Source organism: Asparagus officinalis, chromosome 7, assembly GCF_001876935.1.
Source record: "Asparagus officinalis chromosome 7, Aspof.V1, whole genome shotgun sequence".
Taxonomy (NCBI): Eukaryota; Viridiplantae; Streptophyta; class Magnoliopsida; order Asparagales; family Asparagaceae; genus Asparagus; species Asparagus officinalis.
This window is the reverse complement of record NC_033800.1, coordinates 49641803-49655877: the sequence shown is the minus strand read 5'-3', so window position 1 is coordinate 49655877 and position 14075 is coordinate 49641803. Positions and strand designations below refer to the sequence as shown.

The 14075-nt window shown below is 41.2% G+C and overlaps 1 protein-coding gene across 1 annotated transcript; it reads right to left on the bottom strand.

Annotated features, from left to right (window-relative positions):
* Positions 8640-9287, bottom strand: LOC109849213 (short-chain dehydrogenase reductase 2a-like). Its single transcript, XM_020419030.1, has one exon. It carries the CDS (start codon positions 9235-9237, stop codon positions 8773-8775), a length of 465 nt encoding a protein of 154 aa, XP_020274619.1. The 5' UTR covers positions 9238-9287; the 3' UTR covers positions 8640-8772.

Here is a 14075-nt window from a genome sequence, read left to right as displayed (position 1 = left end):
GCAAAGTTCAAAGGCTGATTCGTGGCAGGTAGCTATACAGGAGGAGATGGAGTCTCTTCACAAGAATGATACGTGGGAGCTTGTTGAGCTTCCAAAGGGGCGGAAGACAATTGGTTGCAAGTGGGTATACACGAAGAAGGAGGGCATTGAGGGCACTCCAATGAGGTTCAAAGCTAGGTTAGTTGCGAAGGGCTATGCACAAGAGGAAGGTATTGACTATAATGAGGGTTTTTTCTCCGGTGGTGAAGCACTCTTCGATTCGGGTATTGCTAGCTTTGGTGGCACAGTATGGTTTGGAGTTAGATCAGTTAGATGTGAAGACATTATTTCTTCATGGTGTGTAAAACCCCAAAATTTCTATAATAAATATATGTGTATTATTAATAGTGAGTAATTCCCTTATGATAAATAATCATATATATATACATATATATATATACATCAGATGAATGTAATTATCTGTGTTTGAGAACCCATCGAGTGTTTCTATGTGAGAGAAATCGAGTGAAATGACCAGCATGTTAAATGCCTAGCAGCAGGCATTTTTCTGCTGCGCAGTCGACCGTGGCGGCCGACCGCATCGATCGACCGCACAGCGGTCAGAGTGTTTTCTCAGGTTCGGGTTCAAACGAGTTTCGGGTCGGGTTTGTGAGTTGGTATATAGGCTAATGATCCGAGACAACCCTCTTTGCATCTGAAATCAGTAACCCTAACCCCCCTCTCTTCTCTAAAACCCTAATCCTCCTTGTTTGGTGATTTGGGAGAAGTTCTTGAGGATTTGCAGCAGTGTTTGGTGGGATTCAGCGATGGGAAAATGTTCTCCTTCAGATTCAGAGATCCATTGCTCACCATAGGCGAGTATCATCTCGTCCAATCCCTCACCCCTATTTTCTATGGTTTTCTTTTGATTTTTATGAGTTTTTGATGAGCCCAAATGGTATTTTCGTATAAAATTGAGTTCTCTATAATATGGATTACAAGAATCAATGGTTTTGGTTTATAAAAGTTCACCAATGTTCTGCTTAAATAAAGATCTAGATCTGAAATTGTTTAAATAAGAGTTAAATCATTTTTATTGTTATCAAAACGTTTTGATCTTGTTTCTCTTGTATTTAGAATTTTGGGTATATGGTTTACATACTTAAAAATGCATTGTTCTTCTACTGTATGATTTTAGAGAAGTTAGAACTTTTATTTGTCACGAAAATCAAATCCTTGTTTCAGGTTTCGAGCTGACAGAAACCCAGATCTGGGTTTCTGTCCGCTTGGCAGTCGACCGGGGCGGTCGACCGCTGGGCTCGCTGTAAGGGCAGAAATCGTCTGCGGTCGACCGCGCCGGTCGACCGCGATGCTCTGGCGGTCGACCGCGAACTATAATCCATTTCAGTCCTCGTGTTGGACATTTGCCACTTATTCCATGAGTTTGGAAACTACAATATATAGTTCCTGTTTCGGACATAGTTCTTAACCCTGCATATGACTTTCTCACAGTAGTTTATGACATGACACTTATGTAGATTTTGACATGATATTCATGTAAGTAATAACATGATACTCATGTTGGCTATGTCACAGCACTGTATTTATGCTTTGGTGTTTGTCGTATTTCTTTTATTATTGTTACTGTACTAGAACCTCGGGTTTGGTGGTTAGGGGTTTACAATTTGAGATATAGGTATATACATGAGGGTTTCCTTGTTTGGATTATTTCGCTCGACGTACCTATGCTCGTGTTGTCAATTTCTAATACTAAAACTTTTTTTTAGTAATATCAATGATTTTAGATCTATTATGTATTATCTGTATTTTCTTATACAACGAGCCATGTTCCCTTGGGGTTGGTTGTGATGTTACTCGCTAGCGCTTTGACGCTCATTGTCCCTCCCCCTTTCAGGTAACGAGCCAGGAGCCCAGAGAGTCGCAGGTTGATGGGGATGCATTTTAGCCTCCACCGTCTATTTAGTTATATATTTTCTTTTGGGAGTTCCACAGTAGATTTTTGCTTAGATATTTGAGAGTCATGTTCTAGAAGTTGTAAAGGCTGTGTGCTTTATTTCCTTTTCGTCAGATATTTGTATTTGAGACTTGTTGAGTATACCAGTTTATCTACTCAGACCTTGACTATGTACTTCTGTATGTTGGATGATGAGATATTAATGTGATTATTATCAGTTCATCAGTATTTCTTGTATTATCTTTTACTTGCTTTTGTACCTACACCTGTTGTTGACTCTACTAGATAGATGTTAATTGTGATGGTGAAACATGTTATTGCACGGTGTGGTGCATGGCAGGTTTAACATTCTTGGTTTCACCTTGGACTGCAGCCTTGTGTGAACCCAGGGGCGTCACATGGTGATCTTGATGAAGAAATATATATGACTCGGCCATTGGGATTCCAAGCTACGGGGAAAGAAAAGTTGGTTTGCAGATTGAAGAAATTGCTATAAGGTTTGAAGCGGTCTCCTCAATAGTGGTATAGGCGATTCGATGGTTTTATGATTGGTCATTCGTACACTCGGAGCCAGTTTGATCCTTGCATATATTTTCACAAGTTAAAAAGAGGTGCGTACATCTTTTTGTTACTTTATGTTGATGACATGTTGGTTGCCTCTACTTCCAGATTGGCTATAGATGAGTTAAAAGTTCATCTTTCAAATAAGTTTGAAATGAAAGACTTAGGTGAGGCCAAACGTATTTTGGGAATGGAGATCAGTAGAGATAAGAAGAAGGGCAGAATTTGTTTGACACAGGTGGCTTATTTGAAAAAGTTTCTACAGCGATTTCATGTTAGCATGGATACAAAGCCAGTTAGTGTACCATTGGGAGCCCATTTGAAGCTTTCAGCTGATCTTTCACCGAAGTCAGTTGAAGATCGAGAGTTGATGTCGAAGACTCCATATGCGAGCGCGGTTGGGAGCTTGATGTATGCAATGGTATGTACGAGGCCAAATTTATCACAGGCGGTGAGCATGGTTTCGAGATACATGCACGATCCAGGAGTGGGTCATTGGGACGCCATGAGATGGATTCTGAGGTACGTTCGAGGTACGCTCAATGTTGTTTTAGTTTATGAGCGGGATACAACAGGTGGGCAGCTATGCATTGGTTATGTTAATTCGGATTATGCCTGGGATTTGGATAAGCGTCGGTCTACGACGGGGTATGTGTTCACTTTGATCCATACGTGGTGTGTTGGAGATGCACCTTACAGTCTACAGTGGCTTTGTCTACGACGGATGCAGAATATATGGTGGTTACGAAGGCTGTGAAGGAGGCTGTTTAGCTTCAAGGATTTTTGGAGGAACTTGGTATATCGCAGCGGTCCGTCACTATTTATTATGATAGTATGAGTGCTATCTATTTGACGAAGAATCAGGTTTTTCATGCGAGGACGAAGCACATTGACATTCGTTATCACTTCGTTCGTGATATTCTTGAAGATGGTGATGTGGAGATTCTGAAAGTCTACATGAAGGATAATCCAGAGGATATGCTTACTAAGGTGGTTCCGAGCAACAAGTTTGATCATTATCGAAGCTTGTTGCATATTCGTGATTGTTGAGCCATTGGCGGCCATTTGGGTGAACTACGTGAGACTTGATTCCTTAGGCAAGAGGATACGTAGGCAGTCTTTACGATGCAGTCAGTTTGGATTAGTTGATTTTGACGGGGGTGAGATTGTTTGGACTCTCGTTCGGGTTCCCGACTTGTTGTGGATTGAGTGTGTTGTCGTGAATTAACTTCACGGTGTACTGGACACAACAAGTGGGACATTTGGTTGTTTTGGTGTCGGCTCAGATTTGGGAAAACTTCGCCGAGGTGGAGAATTGTGAACACGTGATGTGGGGGCCACGTTGTGATCAGAAGCGGAAGCAAAACTACGTTTTCGTGAAGAGATGTTCTTGGGGGTCCACCCGCATTTGTGAACGGATTCGGAGACGCGTTATTTGTGAACGCGGTTTCGTGGATGCGGATTCAGAGATGAATCCTATAAATAGGATTTATTTTTTTAGGGTTTTTGGTGCAAACAGAGGGGGTTCGTGCAAGAGCCGGCAGAGTTCTTTTTGGGCGACGTACTGTGCAGGAATTGAAGAAGAAAAAGTTACAGATTACGACGGCTGGTTTTGAGAGAAAAACAGAAAGATTTTGAAGGAGAGATTTGAGAGTTTTGATTTGAGAGATTAATTTGTGAGTTTTTTGAGTGATTTTGTAATCTCTATTTGTACTCTCTCTCTAATAGTAGATCTCCCCCCTCCTTGCCCCGTGGACGTAGGCAACTTGTCAAACCACGTTAAAATTGATTGTGCCTTGAATTATAATAGTTTATTAGGTTCCCTCGACAGGTCAGTCTAGAACTGATGAGAGGAAAAGCTGATATCTCACTTTGTTGAGATATTCGCTTCAGATTCTTGTTTCCTTGGTGAGACGAGAATTCTTATTGCGATCTTTCTCTTATTGTGCACCAGAAACTCTGTCAAAAAATTTCGCTGCGGACAACACATCCCACCTCGGGAAAATAAAATATCTTGCTTCTCTATGCCCCTCGGTCATGTTTAATCATCTTTTTTTTTGTTAATGTATTTAATCCTTAAACCCCAAACTAAATACCCAAACCCACGTACTTCATCTTCTCCATTGGTAAAAGAACTCCCTAGGGTCTACGGGATTTTTGAACACGTGGAATCCATTCGTAATCCAATTCAAATTCCATTGTCTAAGAATTATTAGAATATCAATTCTGGACATTTTAGTTCCAAATTCGCAATTTTCGTAATTTTTTTAAGGGGGTTGGTTTATTATAATATTTAGATTTCTAAGTATCGTTCTTGCAAATTTCAGATTTAGGGGGTATTTTGCAATTGAAGATTTTAACAGTTTTTCCAATGAATTTTGGATTTTAAGGGGTTGTTTTCATAATTTTTCCAATTTTTAAAGTTTTGTTTTTTGATTTTTTTTTTTTTTTGACAAGGGAACTTTGGTCAGTACCTCCACTTAAACTCCCTTTGGAGTCCGCCGCACCCCGGTTCGAATCCCCCCAGTCCCCAACAATCCGCAAGGAGCTACCCCTTAAGTACCAGAGGACTCATCCCCAGCACATGGGCGAGCGGTGTGTGGACTGGGCGAGATGCGAACTAGAGACAGCGGGTCGAGCCGCTACTGACCAAGTAAACCCCGGGTCCCCCCCACCCCCTAAAGCCAGAGGGACCAGGTGAATGTGGCAACAATGATTCGATCTCCTGACCAACGGACACGAAGCCTGGGAGAATCTCTCTCCCCATGGGGAGCTGACTAGGAGACCCATCTTGCAGGGGTTGTTTTTAAAGTTTTGTTTTTCAAAAATTTTAAAGAATTGTTTGTAGATTTTGAATTTTAGAGTACTTACTCGCTTTAGGAGAGCTTTATTTTGGCTCCTTTCCCTGATAAAAAAAACAGGGTGAAGGTCAGTATTCTTAGGGCCTGTTTGGTTCGCTTAAAACCCCCCTGGAAATCCATTTCTAAGCCTGACACCACCTCCACCTCAGCTTTTTTGTTTCCGTCAATTTCTTTTCCTCGCTTTGGTTCGTTAGGGTTGAAAGGGGGAAACGATGGTGAAAACACCGCCACATCAGCCTTTTTTCCTCTCCGCGATTTCCTTCCTCACCGAAGAGAAATCGATGAAAACACTGCCAGCTCTGACAATCGCTCTCTCCTTTTTCTGGTTGATTTTTTTTTTGGGATGCTAGGGTTACCTCTCCTCCCCGCCAGAAATCCCCCGCGGCCTTTTTTCGTCGGCTTTTTCGTCGGCTAGGGTTTTTCGCCGTCTTCGTCTTTCGCCTTCATCGTCGGCTTCTTTGTCGCTGTTAATTGCTCGGTGAGTTCCTAAACTCTACACATTTTCTTTAAATTTATGATTTTGTGGTTAGGGTGATGATGAATTGTGTTGGATTAGAGGAGGAAGAAGAGGTTATTGTGATCATTTGTGGTTAGGGTGATGATGAACTGACTTGGCTTGACTAAGGAGACATTTATTGTGATCATTTTCAGTTTGATGTTGAGATATGAAATTCGTCGGATTTTGACTGAGAAGGGGTTATTATGATCATTTTTGGTGTTTATTGAGGTATTGTTGGTTGGTGTTTCTAGCAACCTACAATGTTAAGTTCTGAGATTCATAATATGGGTGTGTGTGGTATTTTGTGATTTCGTCGAATTTTCGTCGGATTTGGGGAAATCACTGCCTTTCTGAGATTATTTGTATTTATTGTCATTTCAAGTCATAAAAGGCCTATGAAAAATATTTGGCAGTGGCTACCAACATTATGTGATGATTGTAGAATACTAATTTTACATTGAACTTGTGTTTGCAGGAACTTTATTAGTCACCATATACATGACAACTAAAAAAACTGTATGTAAGCAACCTACAATGTATCTACATTGTATTGGATGGCTACTACTGTGGGTTATTAATGAAAATATTGTTATGTCATGAGTTTTAGTTGGTGACTTTTTTACTTTTAGGCTATTATGATTGTCAAAATTTTTGAGATTAGCAACCTGCAATTGATATTGCACTGGATGGCTAACAATGATGATATTGACGAAGTTCTGAGCCCTAAGACGTAATTTGCATATACTCGCGCTTGAATTATACATTTACTTTATACATTTACCCGAACACAAACATTTCCTTGGTGAGACTGTTTCTTTCCCTCATGTTATATACCTGAACACAAACATTTCCATGGTGAGACACATTATGCAAACCAAGCCCTCTATGCATACACCCCAAATGCTATTTTAGTACTTGTGGAGGCATGGTTGTTACATGTATTCAGTTACTATGTGGAAGCCTGGCTATTTTTTGTATTCAGTTACTATGTGCAAACATTTACATGTATTCAGTTACCTGAACACAAACATTTACATGTATTCAGTTACTATTTTTTGTATTCAGTTACCTGAACACAAACATTTACATGTATTCAGTTACTATTTTTTGTATTCAGTTACTATTTTTTGTATTCAGTTACTATTTTTTGTATTCAGTTACTATTTTTTGTATTCAGTTACTATTTTTTGTATTCAGTTACTATTTTTTGTATTCAGTTACCTGAACACAAACATTTACATGTATTCAGTTACTATGTGCAAACCAAGCTCTCATGGCTATTTTTTGTTACTATGATGATTTGAGCTTGTTTAGCTCTATGTTGTTAGGTTTTTGGTTGCTATTTGTGCTCCTCGCCGAGCTCCCGTGGCTGTTTTTTGTTACTATGCTGATTCGAGCTTGTTTAGCTCTATGTTGTTGGGGTTTTGGTTGCTATTTGTGCAGAGTTTTGTGTTCAGGATTTGTGCACATATTTTCAGTTTTTGTGCACTGTTTGTGTTCAGCCCCTTGGTATTTTCTTTGTGTTTAGGTTTGTGAGAAGTTTTGTGCTCAGATTTAGTGAGACTGTCTTGTGTTCATGCAGTTGTGTGCTCAGTTTTGTGAGACTATCTAGTGTTCAGGCAGTGTTTGTGAGATTGTTTTGTGTTCAGGTTTGTGTTCAGGTGAAGTTTTATGTTCAGTTTTGATGACGTTCAGTGTTTGTGAGTTTTGTAAATAGTTTTGTTGCTTTTCAATTTTTTTTTTGTTTAGGCTATGATGATTATCAAAATTTCTAAGATTAGCAACCTGCAATATCTATTGATATTGCACTGGACGGCTAACAATGAAGATATTGACCAAATTCTGAGCCCTCAGCCATTACGTACATGTTTGGTATTTCCAAGTTTGATGCAATTTGCTATGTTATATACATATTCATGGCTAATCAGGTTGTTTATATATTTTTTATAGGTTTCATAAGAATTTTTGGCTAATTCAGGTACGTATTTCATAAAATTATGAATAATCAGGGTATTACATGTCTCGTTTATTTTTTTTCCTGAAAAACAGGTTTCGTGTGATTTTTTCATCTCAATAAGGTATATTTCAGGTTAAATCAGGTACGCAGTTCATGTTACAGTAGGTTTCATATGATTTCAGGTTTCGTATGATTTCATTAATACAAACAGAAATTTATAATTCATTCGGGATATTATTATTTGTTCATGATACATTCGCACTTTTATATGATTAAGATTACATCCCATAACTAGCACAAATAATTTTTGTCTATAGTGGGGGTAATCTTACCTTGGTGACTCTAAACACCTTTTCCCTACACACTTCAAAACCAACCAAACACAAGAAAAGTGGGAAATGTCAAATCAACAAAAGTTTTCCCTTTTTTTCTCATGCAAACCAAACACAAGAAAAGTAAAAACATTGGTTTCCCACCATTTTTTTGTGTGAACCAAACCAAAACAATCTATTTCTTGGAAAAGTTTGGAAAACTAAAAACTTGTGTTTCTTTCCATGGAATTGTATTTCCCTATATCTAGGAAACGAACCAAACAGCCCCTTAACTCCAATTGTTGCGATTATTTGATGAGTCGTTTGTTGGTATTCGTGATTTCCAACTATGTTACCATTACGTTTACATAATTAATAATAGAACCAAAAACGGTGATCTCTTCATATATATATTTTAGTAAGAAGGGGATTCAAATCCTGCTCGTTATATATGTTATTACTATGTATCTATAGTACTATAGTGGATGCGACCAGCTGAAAATTCATAGAGCGTCTCTCAAACACATTGGTATCATATTACATCCGCATCTCAGATGCAAATAAAAAGGAGATGACAAACATTTTAAACATTCAAATGATCTAATAATTCACCTCTTAACCAAAAATTTTCAAATCTTGAGCCTCTTGAACGCTGTAAACCCGCCATCCACCACAAAATTATGGCCACTCACAAACTTGGCCGTCTCGGAGCGTCTCAAAACAACGCCGCGGCCGCCCACATCCTCGCGCCTCGGCACTTCGCCCTTGAGCTCCCCGCACCCCTCCAAAACCTCTACTGCCTCCTCCTCCCCCAACTCCGGCGCCAATTTCCTCATCGCATCGACCCCCATTGGCGTCGCAATGGCATGGGGCGATATGCAGTTAATCCTGATCCCGTGCCTCCCCATCTCCGCCGCCGCGGACCTCACTGCCCCGATCACCGCCGCCTTGGATATCGAGTAATCATGCGGCGCCATTCCGCCCATGACTCCCGTCAGGCTCGCGGTGCAGAGAATGCAGCCCGATTGTTGCGGGATCATGACGCGCGCGGCGTGCTTGATACCAGCGATGACGGAGCGGAGGTTGACAGCCATCGTGCGGTCAAAGTCGGAGAGGTCGAGGGCGGTGAAGGAGGGTGCAAGGGAGCCAGGTCGCGAAAGCCGCGTTGTTGTGCAGGACGATCGAGGCAGTGCCGGCCGTGGAGGGAGAACGCACAGAGGATCAACGGCCGAGGAGATGTAGGAGATCTTGGGTGACATCGCAGGGGACGAAGGTGGCGTTGGGGTGGTGCCGGGAGAGATCGAGGGTGGCGGCGAGGCGGGCAACCGAGGTCGAGGTTTATGGTCGCAAGATGACTTCTGAGCTGCCGTGCCGGCGATGAATGAGGTGGCGGTGGTACTTAGCCGATGCCGCTGGCGGCGGCCGGTTATTAGTGCAGATTTGGCCGGCTAACCTGTGAAAAGTAGTCGTTCTAATTGACACATTCGAAGTATAGAAAACCACACAGGTATATGGTAAGAAAAATGCCTCACGCATCCGAAAATGAGACAGATAGAGGGGGAAAGGTGAGGTGTCCCTCTGATTGCATAATGAGCTAGCCATGACCAACTCATTATACAATTAAGGGGGGCACCTCACATGTCCCCCTTATCTGTTCTATTTTCAGGTCCCTGTAGAAGCATCCATATGGTAATTATCGACTTAAAATCGGTGTAGTTAGTAAATATTAATGTAAATATTTAAGGAATATGATAATTGTACTACAAGTTTTGTGCTACTCTTATACTACCACTAACAAATATGTGAGGTTCTTTATAAAAAAAAATATAAAGAAAAATTATAAGTCATTATGAATCCTTTTTTTAGAGTGCAAATTAGTGTAAGTTTTGTAGTACATTTATTAATATTTAGTATTTAAATCACCTTCACTTGATCAAATAAATAAATAAACCATTTTCATTATTCACAAGCGTTATGCTCACCTGGGTTGCCATAATTTATTTATTTATTTATTTGTACATCTAATTTGTTTGTTCTCCACGAACTTCTTTTTGGGTTATAATTTTGCTTCTAAAAATTGAAATTATTTTCATTAAAAAATTTAGATTGTATTGAACTTTTTTTTTTGTATTGTTGCTCCTTCAAAAGTAAACGACTTGAGTCAAAAACTTTTTTTCCTCTTATAATAGATATACAAAATAAGAATATGGAATTTTTTTAGTTTTCTTACTTAAGCCCCAATAGCTTTTGGTAGAAAACATTAATAATGGTTGTCTAGTATTTTTAGGGTTCTATGTAATTTTTAGATTTTTTAGGAGGTTGTTTTTATTTTGGATTTTAAAAAGGGTTGTTTGTTTTTTGGAGGAATTATTTCTATGTTCAAAAAATTTTGGCAGTTCTTTATTTTTATTTTTAAAATTTTAGGCTCTTCTCGCAATTTAAAGATTTTTTAGAGGCCATTTTCTAGTTTTAGATTTTTTTGAGGGGTTTATTTGTCATTTTATATTTTTAAGATATTTCTTTGTAGTTTTTGGAGTTTTAAGGCAGTTGCCTATAATTTTTTGAATTTAAAGGGGATGATTTGTAATTGCTAGATTTTATAGAGAAATCCTCTATAACTTTCAGAATTTAAAGGCATTTTTGTGATTTTCAGATTTGTCAAGGAGTTGTTTGTAGTTTCATATTTATCAAAGAGCTATTTATATTTTTCATACTTTTAGTAGTTTGTAATCTTATGGGTTAATATGCAAACATGTATGATTTGAGAGATATATATTGGCATTGAGGAATAATGTTAGTTAGTGTAAAATTACGATGTAATGGCCTTATGGGGTAAAGTGCAAAAAATATAAATATTTTGGTGATTTTTTGAAATTTTAAACTTTATTGGGGTTTCAGAAAATTTGTAGGCTTATTGAAGGTTTAGTGAAATTTATCTAGGAGATCCGTGTGATAAGTGTTTAAAATGTAAGGCTAATAGTAAATCGTTAAGCCCTCCTTTACATATAAAAGAAAGAGAATTAAAATGGAATTATCAGATTTTATTTATTATGGATAATTAAAGAGAATTAAAAATATGATTGTCGATGTTAAATATCACACAGCTAAATAAAATCACGGAGTTTGCAAGGGACCGCTTTCTTCTTTGACTTTATGTCTGGTTCTGTAGTTAAGATGATTGGGCAATCTGCACACAAAGAGTCGTAAAAGGGCGGGGATTAATTCCCTCATGGTGCCTCCGATGATCAAGTCAGTTGATGAACTTGGGCTTGAGTGGAGTAACAGAACTGGGTGTTTTGTGTAGTGTGTGCTCTTTAGAGTTTTAGATTACGAACCTGCGGCTATAGCGAATAGCATCTGCATATATAGAGGATACCAAGGGCAGATTGGTCACTTTGGCTATGCAAATGGCGGTGACAAAGTGTGAACTGGAAGGTGAGTCATCCTTTACCCTACACGTATCGGCTGACGACAAGAGAAAGATCACTTTGACCTCGATTTTAGGAGCGATCGATGGGACGTGAGTGTAGGCTTCTAAAAATGCCCAAAGGTTCCCGCACGCAACTCGAGATGAAGAAAAGATGATGAACGTCATCATCCGAGTCAAGAAGGATTATCCGAGTGGCCCGCACGCTTGTCGGTTAGCTTCAAGTGCCCGCTGCGCTTATCGGTCAGCTCCAAGTGCCCGTTACGCTTCCTCGGTTAGCTCCAAGTACCATAAAGAAGCTAATGAGCGCATGAAGCAAGTTAACGAAGCGTACAAGTGTAGGGTGAATATTTGATTTCCCGAAAACAGGGAGTGTTTGTTTGTATTAATAAGAAGGCTTATTACAGAGAACAAACTAACAATCAAATGTTTACAACAGAAGCAGAGGAGCGCCTCCTTGTGTTTACGTGTGGGGATTCTAGTGGCTAATAGGACGGCTTACGCTCCGAGTGCTCAGTGAGTCGAGTCTGCTTCCGCTTGGACGCCCGTATCGACCTCACGAGGGTTGCTGGAGGAGCCTTTCAGTACGCAGTAGAAGCCTCGGGGCAGATAGAGTTCTGATTCTGCTTAGTTCGCGCCGGCGCATACGGAGCTCGGGGAGCTAAACAGTGATGCCTGTGCAATGCAAAGGTATCGCAGAGAGCTTGGTGCCTCAACTGCTTTTCTCTAAGTTTCTACGACCTCTCCTCCGTGTGCTGGAAGGGGCTTTTAAATGGAAGAAGGGACAGCTTGACTCCTCCCTTGACACTTCGTGGGATTGCCCCATCTTCTTCAGAGAGTCTAAGCTCTCTCGATACCCCATGAATGGGTCATTCAGGGAATTGTGCTTCAGTCCTAATCACCCTACGATGGGCAAGGCCCATTCTTGTATCACTCCGAGGCAACGAACGACTGCTATCACTGAGTGATTTTGACCACATTAATGAACCGCATTTATGGAGTTCGGCAGTCGATGAAGTGTCTGTCCGATCCACTCGTACTGTTGCGTGAACCGCTGCCAGCCGTGCTTTGAGCAACGGTGCTTTCTTCCCTTTCCGGTCAGCGAGAGGCGGTGAGTAAGTGCACCGTACTCAAGTGGGTCTAAGCCAGCTTGCCCGAGTGCCGCGATCCTAGCTCTTGGCTCAGACAGCCCTGAGTGAGTCGCATTTATGAATGCTCAGGTGATCGACACCTTCTCCAGCGCTTTTCGTGCTGGCCGTACTGCGACGTCACGTTTGCACGGTCCTGGGCTATCGTGCTCTCTCCCTTCGGCTTGGAGGGATAGGGAAAGTCCAACTCAGCACGTGGGGTAGCTGCAACCCAGCTGTACTGAGCTTGGGGTTTGCTGCGATTCGAGCCTCCTGACTCGGGCAGTGCGAGTTGAGTGAAAGGCGAACTTTCCGCCATCTCTGATCGATCCTTGACTCGTGCGCTGCGAGCCGACCGTAAGGCGAACCTAAACGAGCATATACTGACGTCCTATTCGATTAGGCCGGTGCCCAAGACCGATGCGTGCCGAGAATCTGTCTCCGCAGCCCGAATTTCCTGTAAGCTATAGAGGTAATTCTTTTACCGTCTACAAGCACCCCACTCAAAGTTTTCAGACACTAAACCCCGGCTCAGATAGGTCATGGAATACTTTGAATGTAAGAAATTTTCGGCGAAGTACACGCTACTTGATTTCTTTTAGGATTTTAAGCAAATCCTCAAGCTATCAAACGGTTTGATGTGCCTTTACGATCACCGTTTTTGAAAATCGGGAGCTATGCCATACTATTTCCCTCATGTATGATGAGTTGATCGAACAGTTCTCTTAGGCTTAAATGGCTACAGATTTCTGATTCAGACCCCTTACCTTCTGAGGCTGGGTTTTACACCGTTTAAGCCGAGGTCATTCTACTTGGATTCTTTATAATTTTACTACCTTTAGTGGCTGAGCCGATCTCCAGGCAAATTAGTCTTTGGAGCCAAGTTCCCGCACTCGCGGGTCGCATGCCAGTGTTTGCAGGCCAAACCCTTTCCTTTTTGAGGCGGCCCAGTATTCTACGGGAGATGAAGAGCAGGTGTCTACTGATACGGCCTTTGCGCTTTCCACGCTACAGGCGCGCGGTCTCATCCGGGTCGTTGGCGATCGTGACTCGAGCAAACGATCTTTTGGTGTTTCGCCCCCGCGCACGCATCGCATGGCCCCGTGTTTTCGAACTCACCGTCGGAGCACCGCCCAACCCTCCGGTCCTTCGATATATCGACGGGTGATCTTGAGCGTCGAATTTGATCGTGGCCACGTCTCCTGTCGTTAGGGGTTTTCGCCTTTCGAGGCAATCGTTGGCCACGTGATAACTCCGCCCTTCTAAAATCTAGCCATTTTCATCCACATTCGGGGAGTTACTGTGCCTCAAAACTTGAAGGAACTCCAGCGAAAGAATCCCCTTTTCATCCCTAGCAATCTGAAATCTAAAAGGTGCA